We start from the raw sequence: 20,349 nt of genomic DNA on the forward strand, positions 1-20,349 counted from the left end.
TGAAAATTATCAGCAACCACTCTTCTTGGTGGACATTAAAGTCCCCTACTCGAAGGCCATACATGTATTTCCCATCAAGTTACTGCTTGTCTCTTTAAACTTGGCAGTTTTTGAATTGAACATGCAGTTTCTAAATAGAGAGGAACAGCCTATACCTGGCCAGCAGCCAGCAGTGGTGGAACTAACTTGGCTGTAGTTCATAATGATGTCAATTCAGCTACCTTAAATCAAATTTAAATTTAAATGCCTGTTACAGGCACAATGGAACAGCCATTACCTGTCCTGTGACTGGAAATGTGCCCGAAGCTCAAATGGAGTAGAGTGCCGGCCTTACAGGTCTTCATCCCTTTTTCATCCATGTTACAAACCACAAATAGGTGCACCAGCGGGTGGGGGGAGGGGGGAATCGCAGAGGAAACCTGGCATCAGATATCTGCTGTAGTCTAGCCACAATTTAGCAGTGGACAACTTTCCTGTATATGGCCTGTTTATGTTTGTGAGAAAAGCGCTAGCAAGATAGAAGCACACAACTACTTATACAACTCATTGTGTATTATAGTGCACACTGTAATCTCGGACTTTTTCTGAGCGCCATAGAAAATAAAGAAACAGAGAGCACCTTTCAGTACCTCAGGATGTCCCAAAGGACTTCATAGCCAATTACGCACTTCTGAAGTGTTATAACGTATGAAATGCAGCAGCTAGATCGTCTGCTTGTTAGTGATGTTAGGTCAGGGATAAATCTCCTGAAATAGCGCCATGGGATATTTTACATTCAACTAAGAGGGCAGACATGGCCTTGGTTTAACATCTCATCTAAAAGACTGCACCCATGACAGTGCAGCATTTGCTCCATGCACTGAAGCGTCAGCCTAGATTTTGTGCTCACGTCTTTGGAGTGGGACTTAAACCCATGTCCTTCTGACTCAGGGGCAAGAGTACGACTAACTGAGCCATGGCTAACACCTTAGAATTTGATAGCATGTAGAAATAAAGAAAACAGATGTTGAGGGAAGTCAGAGGCTGCTTCACTAATGCTCTGCTCAATGATTCATCTTAGACCTTGAATATGCCAATAATTTGTTCTTGGCTGAGGTGTTTTAGGGAGTAGCTTGCTGGTTTTATACATAACATCTGTTTTGTTCTAAAGGTTCTGCAAGAAATATTCCAAACGGAATGCACCATTGAGGAGCTGAAGATGGCTATTAGGCAAAAAGAAGCTCCCATGAAGGTTGCACAAACCCGTCTGGAGGAGAGAATCAAGAGGCCCAATATGGAGCTGTGTTGTGATCAGCCTCAGCACAGGTGAGTGATATGTGGACTCTGACTCGCTTCTGTGCAGCAGTGTGTACGTTGTCTGTTACATTTTGCTATGGACTTGTGGTTAGAGATTGTTCTATTCATGGCTACTTATATCTGTCATAAGCCAACCAAGGATGCATATAGTCAGCAATCACGTTCTCTATTCAGGTTTTCCCATGGTCCCACAATCTCAACTTTGACTTTCCATGTGATCTTTTATTGTCCAGGATGTATTTCATCATCTTTGAAAAGCTTCAGTTTTCCATAACGACCTGTATATCACACTGTTCCCACTTTCGCATGGTCACATGGTCTGTTACTGCATCTAAACACTTCATATTATCGCACTGTGGCCACTGTGTCTTTCCAGATAGCACTCAATATCCTGCTACCAGAGAGTGTTCCAAAAGCATCCAGTCTCTGATTCTGTCCATTTGTTACAGTTCCTCTGTCATAGGGAACTGTTGGCACTTCCTTTCCCAACCATACCATTTTGCTCCTCCACAGTGGTTTTCAAATTCATTACAAAGATTTTCAGTTTCTAGGTGGACTCAGAGATGTCAAGGGCGCAGTCAAAGATTTCCATTTAGTTATCGTGAGTGGTCTGGGAAGTAGGGCAACAGGTGTAGTTCTGGGAAGTAGCATGATCTGTATGAGTCTGGGGAGTAAGCCGACCAGTGTGGGGTCTGGGGAGTAGGCCGACTTGTGTAGGTCTGGGGAGTAGGCCGACTTGTGTAGGTCTGGGGAGTAGGCCGACCAGTGTGGGGTCCGGGGAGTAGGCCGACCGGTGTGTGTCTGGGAAGTAGGCCGATCGGTGTGGGGTCTGGGGAGTAGGCCGACTGTGTGTGGGGTCTGGGGAGTAGGCCGACTGTGTGTGCCTGGGGAGTAGGCTGACTGGTGGGGGTCTGGGGAGTAGGCCAACTGGTGTAGGTCTGGGGAGTAGGCTGACTGGTGTGGGTCTGGGGAGTAGGCCGACCAGTGTCAGTCTGGGGAATAGGCCGACTGGTGTGTGTCTGGGGAGTAGGCCGACCTGTCTAGGTCTGGGGAATAGGCCGACTGGTGTGTGTCTGAGGAGTAGGCCAACCGGTGTGGGGTCTGGGGAGTAAGCCGACAGGTGTGGGGTCTGGGGAGTAGGCCGACCGGTGTGTATCTGGGGACTAGGCCGGCCGGTGTGTGTCTCGGGAGTAGGCCGACTGGTGTGTGTCTGGGGAGTAGGCCGACCGGTGTGGTGTCTGGGGAGTAGGCCGACTGGTGTGGGGTCTGGGGAGTAGGCCGACTGCGTGTGTCTGGGGAGTAGGCTGACTGGTGGGGGTCTGGGGAGTAGGCTGACTGGTGTGTGTCTGGGGAGTAGGCCGACTGGTGTGGGTCTGGGGAGTAGGCCGACTGCTGTGTGTCTGGGGAGTAGGCTGACTGGTGTGGGTCTGGGGAGTAGGCTGACTGGTGTGGGTCTGGGGAGTAGGCCGACCGGTGTGGGTCTGGGGAATAGGCTGACCGGTGTGGGTCTGGGGAGTAGGCCGACTGGTGTGGGTCTGGGGAGTAGGCCGCCCAGTGTGGGTCTGGGGAATAGGCCGACCAGTGTGGGTCTGGGGAATAGGCCGACTGGTGTGTGTCTGGGGAGTAGGCTGACCGGTGTACGTCTGGGGAATAGGCTGACTGGTGTGGGGTATGGGGAGTAGGCCGACTGGTGTGTGTCTGGGGAGTAGGCCGACTGGTGTGTGCCTGGGGAGTAGGCCGACTGGTGTGTGCCTGGGGAGTAGGCCGACTGGTGTGTGTCTGGGGAGTAGGCCGACTGGTGTGTGTCTGGGGAGTAGGCCAACTGGTGTGTGTCTGGGGAGTAGGCCGACTGGGGTGTGTCTGGGGAGTAGGCCAACCGGTGTAGGTCTGGGGAATAGGCCGACTGGTGTGTGTCTGGGGAATTGGCCAAACTGCAGCTAGTCTGATTCTCAGCTCACTATTTTCTTTGGGAACTATTATTATGCATTTAAAACAGATTTTTTAATTCAATCATGGGAGTCACCGGCAAGGCCAGCATTTTATTGCCCAGCTCTAGTTGAGAAAGTGGCGTTGAGCCACCTTCTTGAACTGCTGCAGTCCGTGCGGTGTAGGTACACCCACAGTGCTGTTAGGTAGGGAGTTCCAGGACCTAGGACAAGTGAATTGGGGCAGTGAGTGTATAACCATAAACTGCTGATTGTTAACATTGCAGGAGGAATTTTGGGTCTCGAGTTGGACCAGGCAAGGCGTGTGTCTGGGTAAGAAAGAAGCAGAAAGAGTTGCATTTCTATTGTGCCTCTCATAGCCTCAGAAAGTCCACTCTAAAGCCAATGAAGTACTTTTGAAGTGTAGTCATTGTTGTAATATCGAGTAAACTGCTGTTTACAGAGAGTTGTGAATCTTTGGAATTCTCAACCCCAGAGGGCTGTGCAAGCTCAGTCATTGAATATGTTTAAAGCAGAGATTGACAGATCTCTAAATACCAATAACATAAGGGGATATGAGGATAATGTGGAGAAAAGGCATTGAAGTGGATGAGCAGCCATGATCGCATTGAATGGCGGGGCAGGCTCAATGGACTGAATGGCCTACTCCTGCTCCTATGTTCCTATGAGCCAAACGGAGCAGAAGTATTGGAAATTACCTCAGCTACAATAAAAATGTGGTCTATGATTTATTTAAATTAACAGAACTTAATCTTCCAGTCCCTTTAGATTCCAGTGAAACTTTGCATAACAGCATAAGAACATAGGAAATAGGAGCACGACTAGACCATATTGCTCCTCAAGCCTGCTCTGCCATTCAATACAATCATGGCTGATCTTCTGCCTCAAACCATTTTCCTGCCTGCTCCCCTTATCCCTTGATTTCCTGAGAGACCAAAAATCTATTTCAGTCTTCCAAGCCTTACTTATTTCCACTCATTGGTGCAGTGTTAAAGTTAGCTTCTGTTTGCTTTCAACACAGCATTGCGACACCAAAAGCTATTTACCAAACTTTGTAAAATCTGTGTAGGTTAAACAGTCCTGGTCGACAGATTAATTTCTGCTTCTTTTAATGTTGGATTCTGTTTAACCTGCACAGATTTTACGCATCAGAAATTGACTTCTGCTCAACTGTCAACACTCTCCTGTCTGTGGCTCTGATATTAGACTCGATAGTTTGACAGGCAGCCTTTTTTGCTTTTACAACTACTTTTTAGTAATTTCAGCACAACTCTTCCATTTACCCTTCACTAATTGGTCCCAGTATACCCCAGCCACCAGCTCCTGTTTCTCTTTATAAAGGTTTTCTGCTGCAGATATTGGCACTTGTTTGCATTAAGCCTGCTGGTTCTGTGCAGTATATTTTGACTGCAGATCAGCAATTTCTCGGTCAAGGTTACAGATGTGCGCTTCACGGTCCAAAGCCTTGCCCAACAGGTGGGCTCCTCATAATCGTGGCTCCTAATGGGAAGGTGCATTTTACAAAATTTCACCTTACATTGACTTAGTGAATAATGGGAACATAGATAACCCTAAATGTACATGGATTGGCTTGCATTGAATAAGGATACTCTTCAAGTTGATATGGATGAAGATCACAGTTTCATTTAGTCCCGGTTCCTATCAGAGGTGCTACTGTGAAATTGAGATGCATCATTTTCCACCCTGCATAAATTTCAGCTCATCCAAAACGTTGCAGTCCGTAACCTGTCTTGCATAAGTCCCATTCTGATCTACATTGGCTCCCAACACCTCAAGTTTAAAATCCTCATCCTTATGGTTAAATTCTTTTATAGTCTCACCCCTCCCAATCTCTGTTACCTCCCGTAGCCTTACAATGCTCCTCCCCCCAACAGACTCTATTCTTCTTTTGTGCATCTCCCATTCCTTTAGCCCACCACTGGTAGGTCTGCCTAAGTTCCCTGGCCTGGATTGCCATCCATAAGCCCATCCACTTCTCCAGCTCCTCTTATCCTTTTAGCTCTTCCTTTCCTTGACAATAATGTCTTTGACCATGGTTGTGATCAACCCTCCTAATATTTCCTGACTTGACTTTGGGACATAATACTATTTTAAAGGTGCCTAATAAATGTTTCTGCTTGTCGTTCTCTTTGTTCATGTTCTTCTTCATGGTTTATGGTTCATTGGTGCTTGTGACTCCGTAGAAACAATTGGCATATTCAATTAGCTCTTTGGGAGTTTTACATTCCTGATCACCAAATTCTTTAATATCTGAAACTATTTCAAAAAATATTAGGTGACAAAAGGTCTTTGTAGTCCATTACATGTTTGCTCTCTAACCAAACTTTTTAAATGTCATCTAGTTCAATAGCCAATTCTCTATATGTATTAAATTACTTTCATTTCATAAACTTTCCTGTAAACCTCAGGGTTAGAATTTTTGCCCCCATATGGGGGCAATAAGGGAGTCGGGGGAGGGTAATCTTTTCAGCACCATCCCATCTCCGGGCCATTTTCCCGGAGGTGAAATTGGGGGTGTGAAGGCTATTTGCCTGCAAGTGGCGGATAACCAATTCACGTAAGGTTAAGGCCAATTACGTGCCGATTGGAATTTTCCAGTTCGCCTGCGAGCCCCCCATGGCATCGGGAACAGGCCAGCTGCCTGGAAGTGGCCTCCTGGCGGCAGACTTGGTGGGGAAGGGGGAGGGGTGTATCCTGCACCATGGTGGCCCCGCAGCTGTGGCCATTTTTTAATTCAAATTTTTTTAAAGTTGTTGAGAGGGCACCTCAAGATGGAAGCGCCTTCTCTGTTACCTACAACAACAGGCTGCAGCTCCTTCTGTGCTGGAGGACCTCCTACTGGCCCTCGAGAGCCCGCCTGCCATCCTTAATTGGACAGCGATCATGCCCTCTGGCCACTAATTGGCCAATTCAGGGAAAATCACAACTGGGTGACTGTCCCCCACACAGGGCAGGGACAGGACCTCCATTTGGCCTCGATGTCGAGGTCTTGACCCAAAATCCTACCACAGATGTTAAATGATATACATCAAGAATAGCATGCTTTATAATATTATAGTCGTACTATCCCCTGGATTGACATGAAAACAGTCAGTACTTTACTTTTCAGTCACGTTACAAGATAGCTTGCCCAGATGTCCTTGTCTACTTATTGGGGTAAATTTTCATCTGCCCAGCATGGGTGGTAATCTGTTGGAGCGAGATCATGCACCCACTATAAGAACTGCCCAATTTTCATTTCCCCTTGAAATCAATAGAATTTAATTTATAACCAGATTGTCCAAGATGTTCTTTCTACTGCTGAATTCTAAGGTGCCAGCAGATGCCTTCTTTCATCATGTACCATTTAAATACAGTGATGCTTTTATATTCTAGAAAGGGCACTTGGCTGTTTAGTTTCCTGTTATGATCACGTGGTGCAATGTGGGTGGTTCCCACTGTTCAACTCCCCACCCGACCACAGCAAGTGTATTTGTATTAAGAGTTTAGCCCCTTGGTGTTTTATTCTTCAAATAAACAAGACAGCGACAGGTTTTCTTCTGGGTTTTACAAACAGAAAGTCAATTGTTTATTGATCAATACGCCTTATCCTGAAATTGTCACAACCGCATCCATTCACGCATTTGCTCGTGCGCACTCACACACACACACGAGAAGAAACAGATAGACAAGGGAAAGAGGAAGGTGTTTTTTTTTAGTGGGGGAGGAAGGTTACGATAAACCTGTTGAATTCTCGTGAGACTCGAGTTCTAGATGGTTGCAGGCCTGATATGATTGTAGATTTCTCTCTTGATTGAAGATTCTGTTGAAGGTGAGGAGTCACTTTCAGCTGTCTCTGCTGTATAATGTAGATGTTGGATTTTTCAGCAGGGCATGTGCTTTTTGGCTTGCTGGTATGCCAGCTGTTACAAGAAGCTTCACCTTCTGGGTCAGTCTGTCTCTCTCTCTCTGGCTGTCTTTGTTTTAAGGTAAAACTGTGTCACCTCTCACTTCCTGTTAGGAGAACTCTGGTTTCTTACCCATGGTGATTACACAATGGCCCAAGACATGGCTACTTTAAACCTCCTTTGTTTTAGAAGAAGACATTCAGTTCTGGAATGTTTTTAGGAAAGGCATGAGATGGGTTTCATTGACACTTTTTGACTTTGAAGATTTGTCCTTTGTTTTGTTTTTGTTCACTTTTTAAAATTAAGGTTAATTTTTTAAAGACAAAGTTTGTTTTTTCATAATTCTTCAGAGTTAGTCCATGAATGTTGTGTCATTGCTCTTCCAATGTGTGTGACATTCCATTTAGCTGAACTGGTATACCTTGAGGTAGAAAGAATATTTGCATATCTGTTTATGCACCTTGTCATGAGGCATCATTCTGTTTTGCTTAACTCTTGGGTGGATTTTCATATAGTTGGTTTCTTTTTGATAGTGATTGGGCTGTTTGTCTGATAACAGAAATATGTCCTCCATAGTTTGATACAAAAAAAACAAAATGACCTCAAGAATCATATAGGAAAAATTATTCCAAAATACCTTTTACGCCTGGTCTCAATCGACAGAACGAATGCAGGCTCATACCTTTGTCCGAACATCAGGAGTTTTGGTGGGCCTCATTAGCATACACATGAAATTGGGCTCATTAGGTGTGGAATTAAAAAGAGGCACACAGCTCAAATGAAAAATATTACTGGTACTAACCAAAGGAGACAAAGGATGGGATTAGTCAGTGCTCAGTGTCGCAGTTCCGCATCCCCGAATCCCACTGACAGTACCAATACTGCAGGTTGGATGTCCTTAATAGACTGTTGCCCCAAAAGTTTCTCAAGCGCTTCCTATTGGCTAACTGCAGAATAGCACTAGTGAAGCCAGAGGTCCAGATCTCCTTCTTCGCTGAGGATGATACATGATCTCGGGAAAAAAGAGAAAAACACTTGAATACTGGCCTGTCTCAATCCCAGTCCTTAGTGTAAAGCTTTCCATAATTCGCACTAAATTGCCAGTGTCAGGACATAAGGTGGGCCAGTGTGGGAAATGGAAAATGTCATACATGAAAATTAAAGCATATTAGATCAAATTCTATTCTTTCAACTTATGCCAGTAGATTCATTACAAGATTCAGAGAAAGAAAAGTCATTCAGCCAATTTGACACAGCATAAAAAAATCCAAACTTTGCTCAGAATTTGGCACAGAATCTAAATGTCAATAGTGGAAATGCTAGTGAGAGGACAATAAGTTGCAAAATTCTAGTGACTTCTTTTCAAATAACCTTTATTTTTTTTCCTCTTCCAATTGTCTCCTGTTGTTCTGAAACCCATGCTAACAAAGGCAATGCAAGCCTAGTGTCAGTAAACTACGCTATGATGGGGGACACTTAGTTGTCCATCATAGCAGTGCTCAATCCTGTCCTCGCCTGACACACACACATGCACTTTCCAGCATGGCTCACAGAACTCTGAATAAGAACAAGGGCCCAGGCTGAATTTTTCCCTCCATTGTCAAGGAGGCACTGAAACCAAATCTAATGCCCTCTGCAGCTAACTCAATGCAGGTCAGGAATCAAAGCTGGGATTTTTCTGCTCTATGTGACTCAACTTCACTAGGCAGAGTGCCTACCAATGAGATATTGGGGGAGCAACTTTAATGACTTTCCAGTATAGTTTTTAACAAGCAGAAGTTCTTCAAAAAAACAAAAATTTATTTCACAAAATAAATAGGTGAACAAAGTTGAGTGCATCACATGGAATTTAATGTGACACTGCATTCCATACAGTGACATGCTGGGAAGAGGTTTCGAATGATTTGAGGTGGAAGGAAAAGGACAGCATGCTCACCTAATTGCACAAAAATAGTTGGGGGCCATGCTTCTCCTTACAAAGAGGATGAAAAGGCAGTTCCTGTTGTAGTGTCAGAGGTAATGGAATGAGTTATAGAGAGATATAGCACTGAAATAGGCCCTTCAGCCCACCAAGTCTGTGCTGACCATTTATACTAATCCTACATTAATCCCATGTCCCCTACCACATCCCCACAATTCTCCTACCACCTACCTACACTTGGGGCAATTTACCTATCAACCTGCAAGTCTTTGGCTGTGGGAGGAAACCAGAGTACCCAGCAGAAACCCATGTAGTCACAGGGAGAACTTGCAAACTCTGCACAGGCAGTACCCAGAACTGAACCTGGGTTGCTGGAGTTGTGAGGTTGTGCTGCTAACCACTGTGCCGCTGAGTTGGGCGGTCTAAATAAGAAAGTCAAATGCAGAAGGCCAGCTAATATCTTTCAGTGACTTTCTACTTGCAGCATCAAAAATACTCTAGTTATGTCACTTCTGTCTATTTGACTGCTGTGGAAACAGAGAAATAAAGTGCATAAACTACCACCATAATCCCACCCTGCCTTCTACAACATGCCAGAACACATGATCATGGAGGTAAATATTTTCTTCACTGCAACTTTACATAGGATCAACCTGTGTTCTTTTTACGTCGCAGTTCACAGCTGTTCTACTATCTTAATATCCTTTAATTCTTGATATCTAAAAAGGGAAGGTACAACTAGCTGCCAATTAAGAGTTATCCATGTCGTCCTCATAACTCAGGTGCCTAAACCAGATATGAACTTAGTTGTCCTTTTAGCAACAAAAAGTTGTCTTAAATGATGTGTTAGTCTCATTTCCCAGAATGCTGTTTCCAGCCATCTGCTCCATTCAGAACAAGGCCATACTGTGAAAGACTTGGTTTGCAGGAGCCTTTAATTGGACAGACAATTAATTCTGTCTTGCTGTTGCAGCCATGCAATCAATATTGTCCGTCAACTATATGTACTTAGCAATTAACACTTGTCTTCCAAGGTAGAGGTGATTCATCTGCTTCTTTGAAGTGACATTAACATGTGCAACAAACTAGCATGTTCTAGGTATCTATCCAGTCTATTTCCAGCCAGCAATAAAAAGCTAGAAGACTACCAACATTCAGTACAGATTGTTTTACTAAAAGAGTGTTTTTAACAAATGAATTTCTTCAATCCATCACCGCTTAAGTCAGTCACGTGACATCCCTGCTGGCCAACTTGGGGAGTTTTAAATTGTAGAGACAGGGTTTGAACTGGGAGAAAGCTCTTTTGCTCCTGGACTGAAAAAGACTTCCTCTCCTCCTGTCTCTCCCATCTCTTTCTCATGGAACTGAAACCTACTGAAGACACATGAACCCCAAGAGAGAAAAGTCTCCTACAGTGAACAAGGTTTAAGAAGAATACTGGGCCCCAAAGAAAAGTAAGATCAACCTACAAAAGGACTCTATAGTGAGCTTGCAAAACTGTAACTCTTCAGATATTGCCTCAAGCCTTTCCACTTTACTTTTCTTTTGCTCTTTTCTGTCTCTATTTGCATGTGTGTATCACATATGCATGCTAGCGTAGGCGCATCATGTATCCATAGACGTCAACCGAATTAGAGTTTTTTTCTTCTTTAAACCTAAGAAAGCTTGTTGGTGCTTGTTTCTTTGCCTTATAATTGGAAAGTGGTGAATAAGGATTCATCAAGGGGGAGCTCAAAACACAGTATGTTTAAAAATAAAACCTTGTTACAGTAAGACCAGGTGAAGGCTAAAGGGAACCCTAGACCTCTTTCTCACCTGGTCGTAACAGTTGTATGTTTCAACATTCTGGACTGTAGTTTTGACTAGGGCTCAATAGCTCAAGATCTCTATCTTTGCTAACATTAACAGATGCCATTCAGCAAGAGATCAAAATGGGAGAAAGGAGTGTTTGCCTTTAAGCTCAGGCAGCAATGTGTAACACTTATCCACATCACAAATTGAAAATCCCAAATTGGATACTTCCTTTGCTGGCACTGCTACAAAAGGGGAAAAAGATGAGTCACAAGTACACAGAAATAGGTATCCAGTGCGAAGTAGTATTTAGGGAATTGCGGAATTAAACCACAAATACACTGAATAGAAAACATCAATCGCCACATTGTTGGTTTGGAGATAAGGAATCTGGCACTCCAGTTGTAGTTATTTTGATTTCAGAGACATGCTTTCACTGTAATCCTTTGAGTGCAGGTACAGTCCACTGTTAAGTTATTTTTCTCCGAGACAATACTCTGGTAGAGGCTCAAACACTCCTGTGCCAACTAAAAGTGGGCCTTGAGGTTGTGTCTAGCCCTTGTAGATTGGAATATCAAAAAATGGGCTGCCAGCAACTTTTGCTATTGCCAAATATGTAGATGCTTCCTTTCTAAAGCTAACAAAGAGGCGAGCTGTAGATTCTAAATCAGCCCAAGTGCAAGAAACACTTTTCCAAAATGCAGAACCCCACTTTCTCACATTTCAAGCAAACTCAGGTCTTGGACAGCCAAGAACAGCCGGCTGTAAAAGTTTCTTTTTGGAAGTACTTTATTCACTGATGGGAACGTTCACATTCCAGGAGATTTACAATGTACAGCTTTTCAATATGTTGAGGTTTTTTGTAAACCATTTATTGTTTTCCAGAAGCAAAATCAATGATACACACTATGTTGTTGCCCTGTGATGTATATTATACATATTGAGTTTATGCTTACCCTGGAAAGCTTAGCTAAGTGCTTGCTCCTGGTGCCAGGACCCCTTTAACAAATCATTAATGCATAAAAGGGAATAGTGCATTTACACAGACATAGATTGGCCAAAAGGTTGGTGGCGATGCCCGCCTTTGCCGGGCCTGGAAGCCACGCTGTGATTCTACATGGCCCAGGCCCTTAATTGGCCTCAGGCGGGACTTCCACCCCTCTGAGGCAGGAGGTCTCGCCTCCAAGAGTTGCCAGCCAATCAGCGGGCTGGCAGCTGTTCAGTCCCAGCAGTGCCACTGGGAATGGTGGCCACTGCTGGGACTGCACCCAACGAGAGGAGCAGCATTAGAGGAGGCCCTAGAACAGAGGTAAGTGTGTGGGGCCTCACCAGTGACAATCAGCTGGGCCCAGACAAAGCGGTGTGGGGGGATGGGGTCAGTCGAGGTAGGGTGGTGGTGCTCCAGTGGGGGCATCTTGTGCCGTTGTGGGGGGGGCCTTCTGTGGGGCACAGGGTACCTGATCCGGAGCGCTCCCCCCCCCCCCCTCCACCTGCCCACCACCCCCCAGCCCACAAGGATATCGCCAGGTTTTACTGGGTGGCCTCCTCAGCTGGCAAAGTTCCCAACCATCACTGGTAATACACCAGCAGCAGTGGGAGGAGGCCCTTAAGTGGCAATTAATTGGTCACATAAGGGCCTTAATTGGCCTGGGGCAAGTGGGCCATTTGTTACCTTCCCCGCCGCTCGTAAAATTGCAGTGGGGGAGGGAAGGCAATGGGAACAGCACCCCCTGCCTCCCACTCAATTTTACAAATCCTCCCACCCCCCCGCCTCCAGCCCACTTCCACGGGGAGGTATACTATTCCGGCCTTATACAGTGACATATAATTGGATTTGTGAAAATGGAAGAGAAAATTGGAACCTATAAGATAAATTCAGTGCTCCTGTGCATCCAATAGGGAGCTGCAATCAAGTGAACATGGGTCAGAGAATTAAGGTCCCCATGTTGTAACCCTGCCTCTGCTACCTGCTGCTTTTGAGCAGAGCTCAGTGGTAGCACTCTTGCTTTTGAGTGAGGAGGCTGTGGGTTCAAGTTCCTCTCAGGAAACTGAACAAAGAATCTAGGCTGCCACTCATATTGTTGGTGATGCTGTCTTTTGAATGAGGTGGCAGACACGGGCTCTGTCTGCCCTCTCAGGTGGACGTAAAAGATCGCACAGAACAATTTTGAACAAGAGCAGGGAGCTCTCCCCGACGTCCTGGCCAATACCTATCCCTCACCCAACATCACTGAAACAATTTGTTTGTGGAACCCTGCTGTGTGCAAATTGGCTGCCATGTTTCCTACAACAGTGACTACACTTCAAAAGTACTTAATTGGCTGTAAAGTGCTTTGGGACGCCCTGAGATTGGGAAAGGCGTGATAGAAACAAACGTCTTTCCTTATTTTCTTTTTTATGCTTCCACTGAGAGAGGGCGTGAGTTTTGAATTTACCATTATACTTTCCAAAGATGAAAACTAGACCTTTTCTTCCCTCCCCTGAATAAGACAGTGAGACTCACTCTGTAAATAGTCTGGGATGTGCAAACTATAAAAAGTTATTCTCTTTCCTGCACAGGTTGGTCTGTGAAGTATACACCATTGATGCAACCATACAGACATTGAAACAGCGTCTACAAGAGGCACAAAATGCTCTGCAACTGCTGGTGCAAACCAAGTCTGTCCTGGAGTATGACATCGGTGTGAAGGCCAACTCTCTCTTCATAGATCAGGAAAAATGCATGGGGATGCGCAGAACCCTTCCCAACACACCGCGCTTAATTGGTTGCACTCAACTGAATATGGGCAGTTATTGTGCTCCCCTGCCCTCTGAAAAGAAGCCATGCAACTGTGGCTGCAAAAATAAAAAGAAAGTAACATAACTGAATTAAAACAATGGAGCCCCTAGGCTTCAGATAAATGCATGCTTTGGTCTGTTTCAGAAAACAATGCTTGACTATTGTGGAAAAATAAAATAAAGAAAATTGATGGTTTAACAAGAATGTCCTCAGTCAGTGCGTTTGCCAAATTTATGAGACGACACTTGCCAATTTTCTGACTTACTTCCTCACTACATGAACTTTATTCATTATCCCCCTTGTCAGGAATTTATAGTTCGACAAGACTCCTCCCCCCCCACCACCACCTTATTTTTAATGAAACTTTATTTTCTCTTTTTGTTTCTTTTCCCTCCCTGTGCCAACACACTATTTGTAAATGCACACCAGTGCTATTCTTGAACTAACTTCCTACACCAACACAATAGTTGTCCAGGCTGACTGATTTGCCTGCTTTTGGCTTTTATGGAAAAACATAAATGGGCATAAAATGCCCATCTCTCATTGTGAATGGGTCAAAGTCCTGGTATTCCGACCCTAACACTGTTATGGGAACACCATCAGCGCAGGATTTACAATGAGTCAAGAAGGTCCACCACCATCTTCTCAAGGCAACTAAGGACTGGTGGAGAACTGTCATGATGGTTTTCTAGCCTGATTTCTGGTCAGTTCAACAAATATTTGATGTTTTTTGGCAAAACCGATCAGACAATCTAGGCCAGCAAATCTCATCTTCCATTCCTGTGGATGGGTGTTATAAATAAATTGTTTTCCTATCAAGTTATGATGTCTTATTGTGAGTGGGACCTGAATAGTAAAAGTCAGTGATTCAACAATAGGAACATTTTTTGAGCAAAACTATAATTGCTAACATGAACAGCTGGCGTAATGAAATCTCCAGGTTTAGAATTACTTCATTGTGCTTCAGCTTTGTAACATGCTCCAAGCTAACTATTACTGTGCTCATAAAATGTACTGAACCTGTAATCTCTCAATAATTTTCTGCAAATCGTTGTATAATAAACCTACAGTAATAGTTTTCCCAGTCGCAGGACAGATTTGAGGTACTCACCATTTCACTATGGTTTGCAAGGATGTACACCCACTTATGTAATTCTTTTCTCGGCGAGTTCTTGATCTTAGTTGGATTGTCAAGTATGCGAAGCAAAGTGGAGGCTCTTTGAGGATTGAGTTAATCTGTGCTATGCTGTCCAACCTTTGAGGTATCAATTTACAAAGTTGCATTACCTAAGGTTCTCTTTACGTTCTTTTATTCAGGGAATAGATATTGAACAAAATAACTTGCAATGATATCATCAATTAGTATAATTCTGTGATTTGTGTTCCACACTGTACTTAGAAAACTGGCAAGAAACCTGGGAATTTTTACACAAATATGGAAGGTTACAGCCCTTGAATTTGCTTTGTGATTGGAAAAACAGAGAGTATCTCTTTGAAAATTGGAAGTATTTAAAACAATTCTGGGATATTTTAGATTAGAAGGACAGTGTGATGGGCATGCACACTGAGATGCTGGGTGCATTGGCTGGCCTGCCAGGCAGTCATCTGTCACTGCCAAGGAGCATGGAGTCTGGCTCCACGTTGGCAGAGGACATTGCACAGAGCTTTCCCTCTGTTCCACCTCTGCTCCATCCTGCAGTCGTGCTGCAGACCCAGTGGCACTGCCACTGCTGCCCACATACCTGGTGCGTCCTAGGCTCAACTATCTCCAGCTGCTTCCTCAAGGACTTTTCCTCCAACATAAGGTCAGAAGTGGGCTGTTGACTGATGATTGCAATGTTCAGCTCCATTTGCAATTACTCAGGTAATGAAGCAGTCCATGCAGCAAAGACCTGGACAACATCAAGGCTTAGCAAGTAACATTGTGCCACACAAGTTCCGTGAAATGGCTATCTCTAATGAGAGATACTAACTACCTACGCTTTACATTCAACAATGGTCCAGGAGAAAATTAACAGCTATTTGGACAAGCATGGACTAATAAAGGAGAGCCAGCATGGATTTGTTCAGGGCAAATCATGCTTGACTAACTTGAGGAGATTTTTGGTGAGGTGACAGAAAGAGTGGATGAGGGCAGTGCAGTTGATGTTGTGTACGTGGATCTTCAAAAAGCATTTGACAATGTACCACATAATAGGCTTGCTAGCAAAATTCAAGCCCATGGGATAAAATGCCAGTAGCATTATGAATACAAAATTGGCTAAGGGATAGAAAACAGTGGGTATGAAATTCCTTTGCACTGCTTCCAGTGGCACTACAAAGGCCTAGTGCCACTTTTGTCAGGTGCCTGAGCTGCTGGCCACTTCCTGTGTGGTCCACACGGTGATCTGTGAGAAGACTGCACACAGGGGATGCCCCTGTGTGCGCTGGAAGGCTTTAAATTGATGCTATCCTGATGTCACACAATCCAACCGGCTGATGTGACACAAGGATACTAAATTCGGGCCACGCAGGTCCAGGCAGCATCTTCCGGGATTACTCTGTAAACAAGCGTTTTGCTGCAAGATGCACTAACATTATCCAAATTGCTGTTAAGGTAATTTTTGAAAGATCTTGTTCTATTGCAAAGTGTCTGGAGTGTTTTTGGAAGTGTTTTGGTGAGTTCCTAGATTTACCAGAGAGCTTGGCTGCATTCTCTCAGGGATTGCAGAGGAGTCCTGTCCACTCAAAGGCATCAACAGGTATGGGGACAGCAGTGGCAGTGCCCTGGGTCTGCAGCACGACTGTAAGCTGTATGCCATGCCCTCTGCCAACTTGGAGCCAGCCTCCTCCATGCTCCTTGACAGTGACAGGAGACTGCCTAGTGCAGTCTAAGGATGTAAAGGGTTAATACCAAAGACAGTGAGAGAGACCCCTCCCACTGTACAAGTGATGATGTAACAGTCACATGAGATAGGCTTGAGAAGAAGAAGGTATAGCAGCATGACGGATGCCAGTTTAGGTGGCTTGTGGAGAGTGTATATAGTAACAGTAAATAATAGAGTTGTTAGTTAACCTTTACCAAAGTCCAAGACTTTCTCCAGAACACCCTACAATGCTTCTAATACAAACTCAACAATGCACCATGGTGGCAACCGTGAAAGTGACCAGGAGAATTTGAAGATCTCCTTATCAGGGGCATAACAGACAAATTTAAAGATAAATACTAGCCTGGTACAGTAAGAAAACTAAGAGGCTGTGACGAGCTCTGCAGCCTCTCAGACCACACCACAGCAGTGTGGGGCTCTGCATCAGTGCTTCCATCACATCCAGCAGTCGGGTCCGAGTCTTCATGTCGGGCAATGATCCAGGATTGGTGAGACAGTGAAACTGGCCATTTATTTAAACGGGGCACTGGGGAGAAAAAATATCGGGTGCAGAATGCGATCTTGGTCCAATCGGCAACTAGGGAGGTGAGTACAGTTGGCATCCATTGCTCAGCCTCGCCAAGGAGAAAAGACGTGGTAATTGTCGGAAAGCATGGGAAAGGTCAAAACAGAACACGAACACCTCAAGCCAAGCCTGAAAATGTTAAAATTAAAGGGGAACACCCTAGCAAAGCCTAGCAAACAAAAGGAAACAGTATGGATCCAAAATTGGGAATGCCTGAGAGTTTCCAGAATCAAGCAAGTCCCAATCAGGTCCAAAATTGGCTGGTATGGAGAAAAAAGTTCCAGACCAAATCTGAAGTGGAGCAAGTGAACACCCTCCTGTATTCAGTAGGAGTGATAGCGGACAACGTAATTGCCCAACAAGGGATCAATGAGGCGACTGATAAATTCAAAGAGGTACTTTAAGCCTTTGATAAATATTTTAATCTCTGCATGAATAAAATATTGGAAACAGCCAAATTTAATATGTGGTGCAGATGATTGGCGAATCTGTGACTCCTACATTAATGACCTTTATAGATTGGCAGAAGGTTGCAAATACGGCAAAATTAAAGGCAGAACTAATCAGAGACACGATAGTCATTGGCATAGCGGATGAATCCTTATCAGACTTGTTGCAATCCAAGGAAGACCTTACAGTGGAAAAGGCCATTCAAATTGCAGGACAGGCTGAAGTTTGCAAACAGAATAGGGACATCCTATGAGCTGAAGATAAGCCGCGGATGAGAAGGAGTCCAATGCCTGTCCAACTAGTTAAGCCAAAGACAGGGAAACACTTTGAGGAACAGAAAAAACATCCAGGTGAGAAGGCGCATGACATAGGAAAACTTTGCCAATGTTGTAGAGCCAAGAACACATATAGACGACAGCAACGCCCAGCAAGTAAAGCTGAGTGTTTTAATTGTGGAAAAACTGGACACTGGGAAGATGTGCAACAGCAAAAGTTCTGCACTTAAAGGTACAAAGCAGAAGACCTTCACGCAAAGAGCAGTGAATCAAGTACAGCAGTACCCAGAAAGAACCAGGAGAGTTCTTGGGAGAAATCAGTAATCAAGACCAAGATTTCTGGACAGCAGATATCTACGTGAATGGACACCTCACAAATTTTAAGCTTGACACAGGGGCTAACATCACGGTATTGTCTGACCAAGAGCCATGGGTGAAGAGACATTACCTGCAACTGACAGATATACAGTTGCATGGTCCAGGCAGGACACAACTGTGAGTAAAAGGCAAACTCCAAGCAACTCTTCAGCATAGAGACAGACAACTGGTAGAGATCTTATTTGTCTTACACAATCAGAAATTTTCTTCACTGAGCTGGAATGCATGCTTGGAATTGCAGTTGATTGTAAAGGTAGCCGAATTCAAGCAAACAAAGATAAACAATTCCTTCCAATTATCAGCTGATGCATTATCGAGGGCAACCATAGATCATCCATCACAGGAAGACGTGAATTTCATATGTGAAATAGAGTCATACTCGCAACACACAGTACAAAGTTGGCCAGCAACAGAAGTTGCGAGAAATATGACAAGCACAGAAGAATGACGAAGACTGCATTTGCATTAGACAATATTGTGCACGTGGTTGGCCACAAGAAAATCCAGGAGGGAGAACAATGAAGATGTTCCATGAGGATAGGAAATACTTTATCATAATTGATGATTTATTAGTTTACAATGACAGAATTGTTATTCCGACTTCAATGAGATCTGATATCTTAGCTCGATTACACCAAGGCCATTTGGGTATAACCAAGTGCACAGCAAGGGCACAATCTTTGGTGTGGTGGTGTGGGATATTTAAGGCTATCGAGACCATGATCAACAGCGATCAGACATGCACGATGCAGAGGCCAGAACAGTGCAAACTGCTGTTGACTACCCAATTTCCAACTAGGCTTTGGCAAAGGCTAGACATGCATTTATTCACGTTTGGTGGGAAGTCATATATCATCATTATCAACTACTTTTCCAGGTGGATAGAAGTCTGCGATTACATTCTAGGACCACCGAGGTAGTTATCAGAATCCTTACGGACATCTTCACAACACATGGGATTCCGGATGAAATATTGTCAGACAATGGACCACAGTTCCTGAAGGAATGTTTTATCCAGTTTGCCATGGAGATGGACTTTCAGCATCTTACAAACTCACCGAGGTATCCACAGTCCAATGGCAAGGCAGAACGAGGTGCGAGAACCATAAAATCTTTACTCAAGAAAAATGAATATCTTTGTATCTCACTCCTAGTTTATCGATCAAGGCCACTGCTGTGCGGATTATCACCAGCGGAATTACTACTGGGAAGGAAGGTAAGAACACAGTTTCCAGTATTGTCTCAACAATTAATGCCAGGATTGAAGACTCAAGACTACGAGAAAATTCAGGAAAGAGAAAACTCCTACAGAAGGAAACAAACCCCAAATTAAACAATGGTCAAAAAGTTTGGATATGTGACCTGGAGCGAGAAGCTACAGTAATCCATAAACATGAGGACTATCAGCAATTGTATGTTATATGAATGAATGAAGGGAACATATGAAGGAATCGGAGGAATATAATTCTTACTACACAAAAGCAACAGCCAATAATCCATCTGCAAGATTCAGATGAAGGTGAACATACCTAAACCAAATGGAATACTACAACCCATAGAAACGAAAAACCAAGTCAGCAACCCAGACATCCTACGAAGACTACTGATCATCCCAGACAGATTACAACCAAATTAGGGAGAGTTGTCAAACCTCCAATGAGATTGAATCTGTAAAGTCAGAGAGTTGTGGGGAGAGAGTAGTAGAGAAATCATAAATATATATATGTTAGGAAAATTGCTGGATAAAGACTTGGGGGGGATGCAATATAAGGATGTAAAGGGTTAATACTGAAAGCAGTGAGAGAGACACCTCCCACTGTACAAGTGATAATGTAACATTCACATGAGATAGGCTTGAGAGAAAGATATAGCAGAGCAAAGGATGCTAGCTTAGATGGCTTGCTGAGAGTGTTTATAGTCAATGTAAATCATAGAGAGTTGCTAGTTAACCTTAACCGGAGACTAAGACTTTCTCTGGAACACCCTACAACACTACTATTATAAACCCAACAACGCAACACCAATGTACCCAGCATCTCAGTGTGCATGCCCATCACACTGTCCTGTATGCTACCCCTTCGAGGTGCTCATCTGAGTCTTCTGTAGCAGAACTCATCTGCGACCTTGCCCTCCTGGAAAATGAACCATCCTTTCCCCCTAGCCTGGCTGCAGC

General features: G+C 44.2%; 1 protein-coding gene across 1 annotated transcript in view; it reads left to right on the forward strand.

Moving 5' to 3' along the window:
- LOC137383695 (tektin-3-like) overlaps window positions 1–13,845 on the forward strand; it is a 56,144-nt gene extending 42,299 nt beyond the window's left edge. Inside the window, exons 7-8 of the mRNA XM_068056870.1 lie at window positions 1,151–1,305; window positions 13,422–13,845. Of these exons, the coding sequence (XP_067912971.1) occupies window positions 1,151–1,305; window positions 13,422–13,725 (459 nt within the window). The 3' untranslated portion in view covers window positions 13,726–13,845. The remainder of the gene's footprint in view (window positions 1–1,150; window positions 1,306–13,421) is intronic.
- Window positions 13,846–20,349: the final 6,504 nt, after the last annotated feature.

The sequence above is a fragment of the Heterodontus francisci genome, chromosome 24, assembly GCF_036365525.1.
Source record: "Heterodontus francisci isolate sHetFra1 chromosome 24, sHetFra1.hap1, whole genome shotgun sequence".
Taxonomy (NCBI): domain Eukaryota; kingdom Metazoa; phylum Chordata; class Chondrichthyes; order Heterodontiformes; family Heterodontidae; genus Heterodontus; species Heterodontus francisci.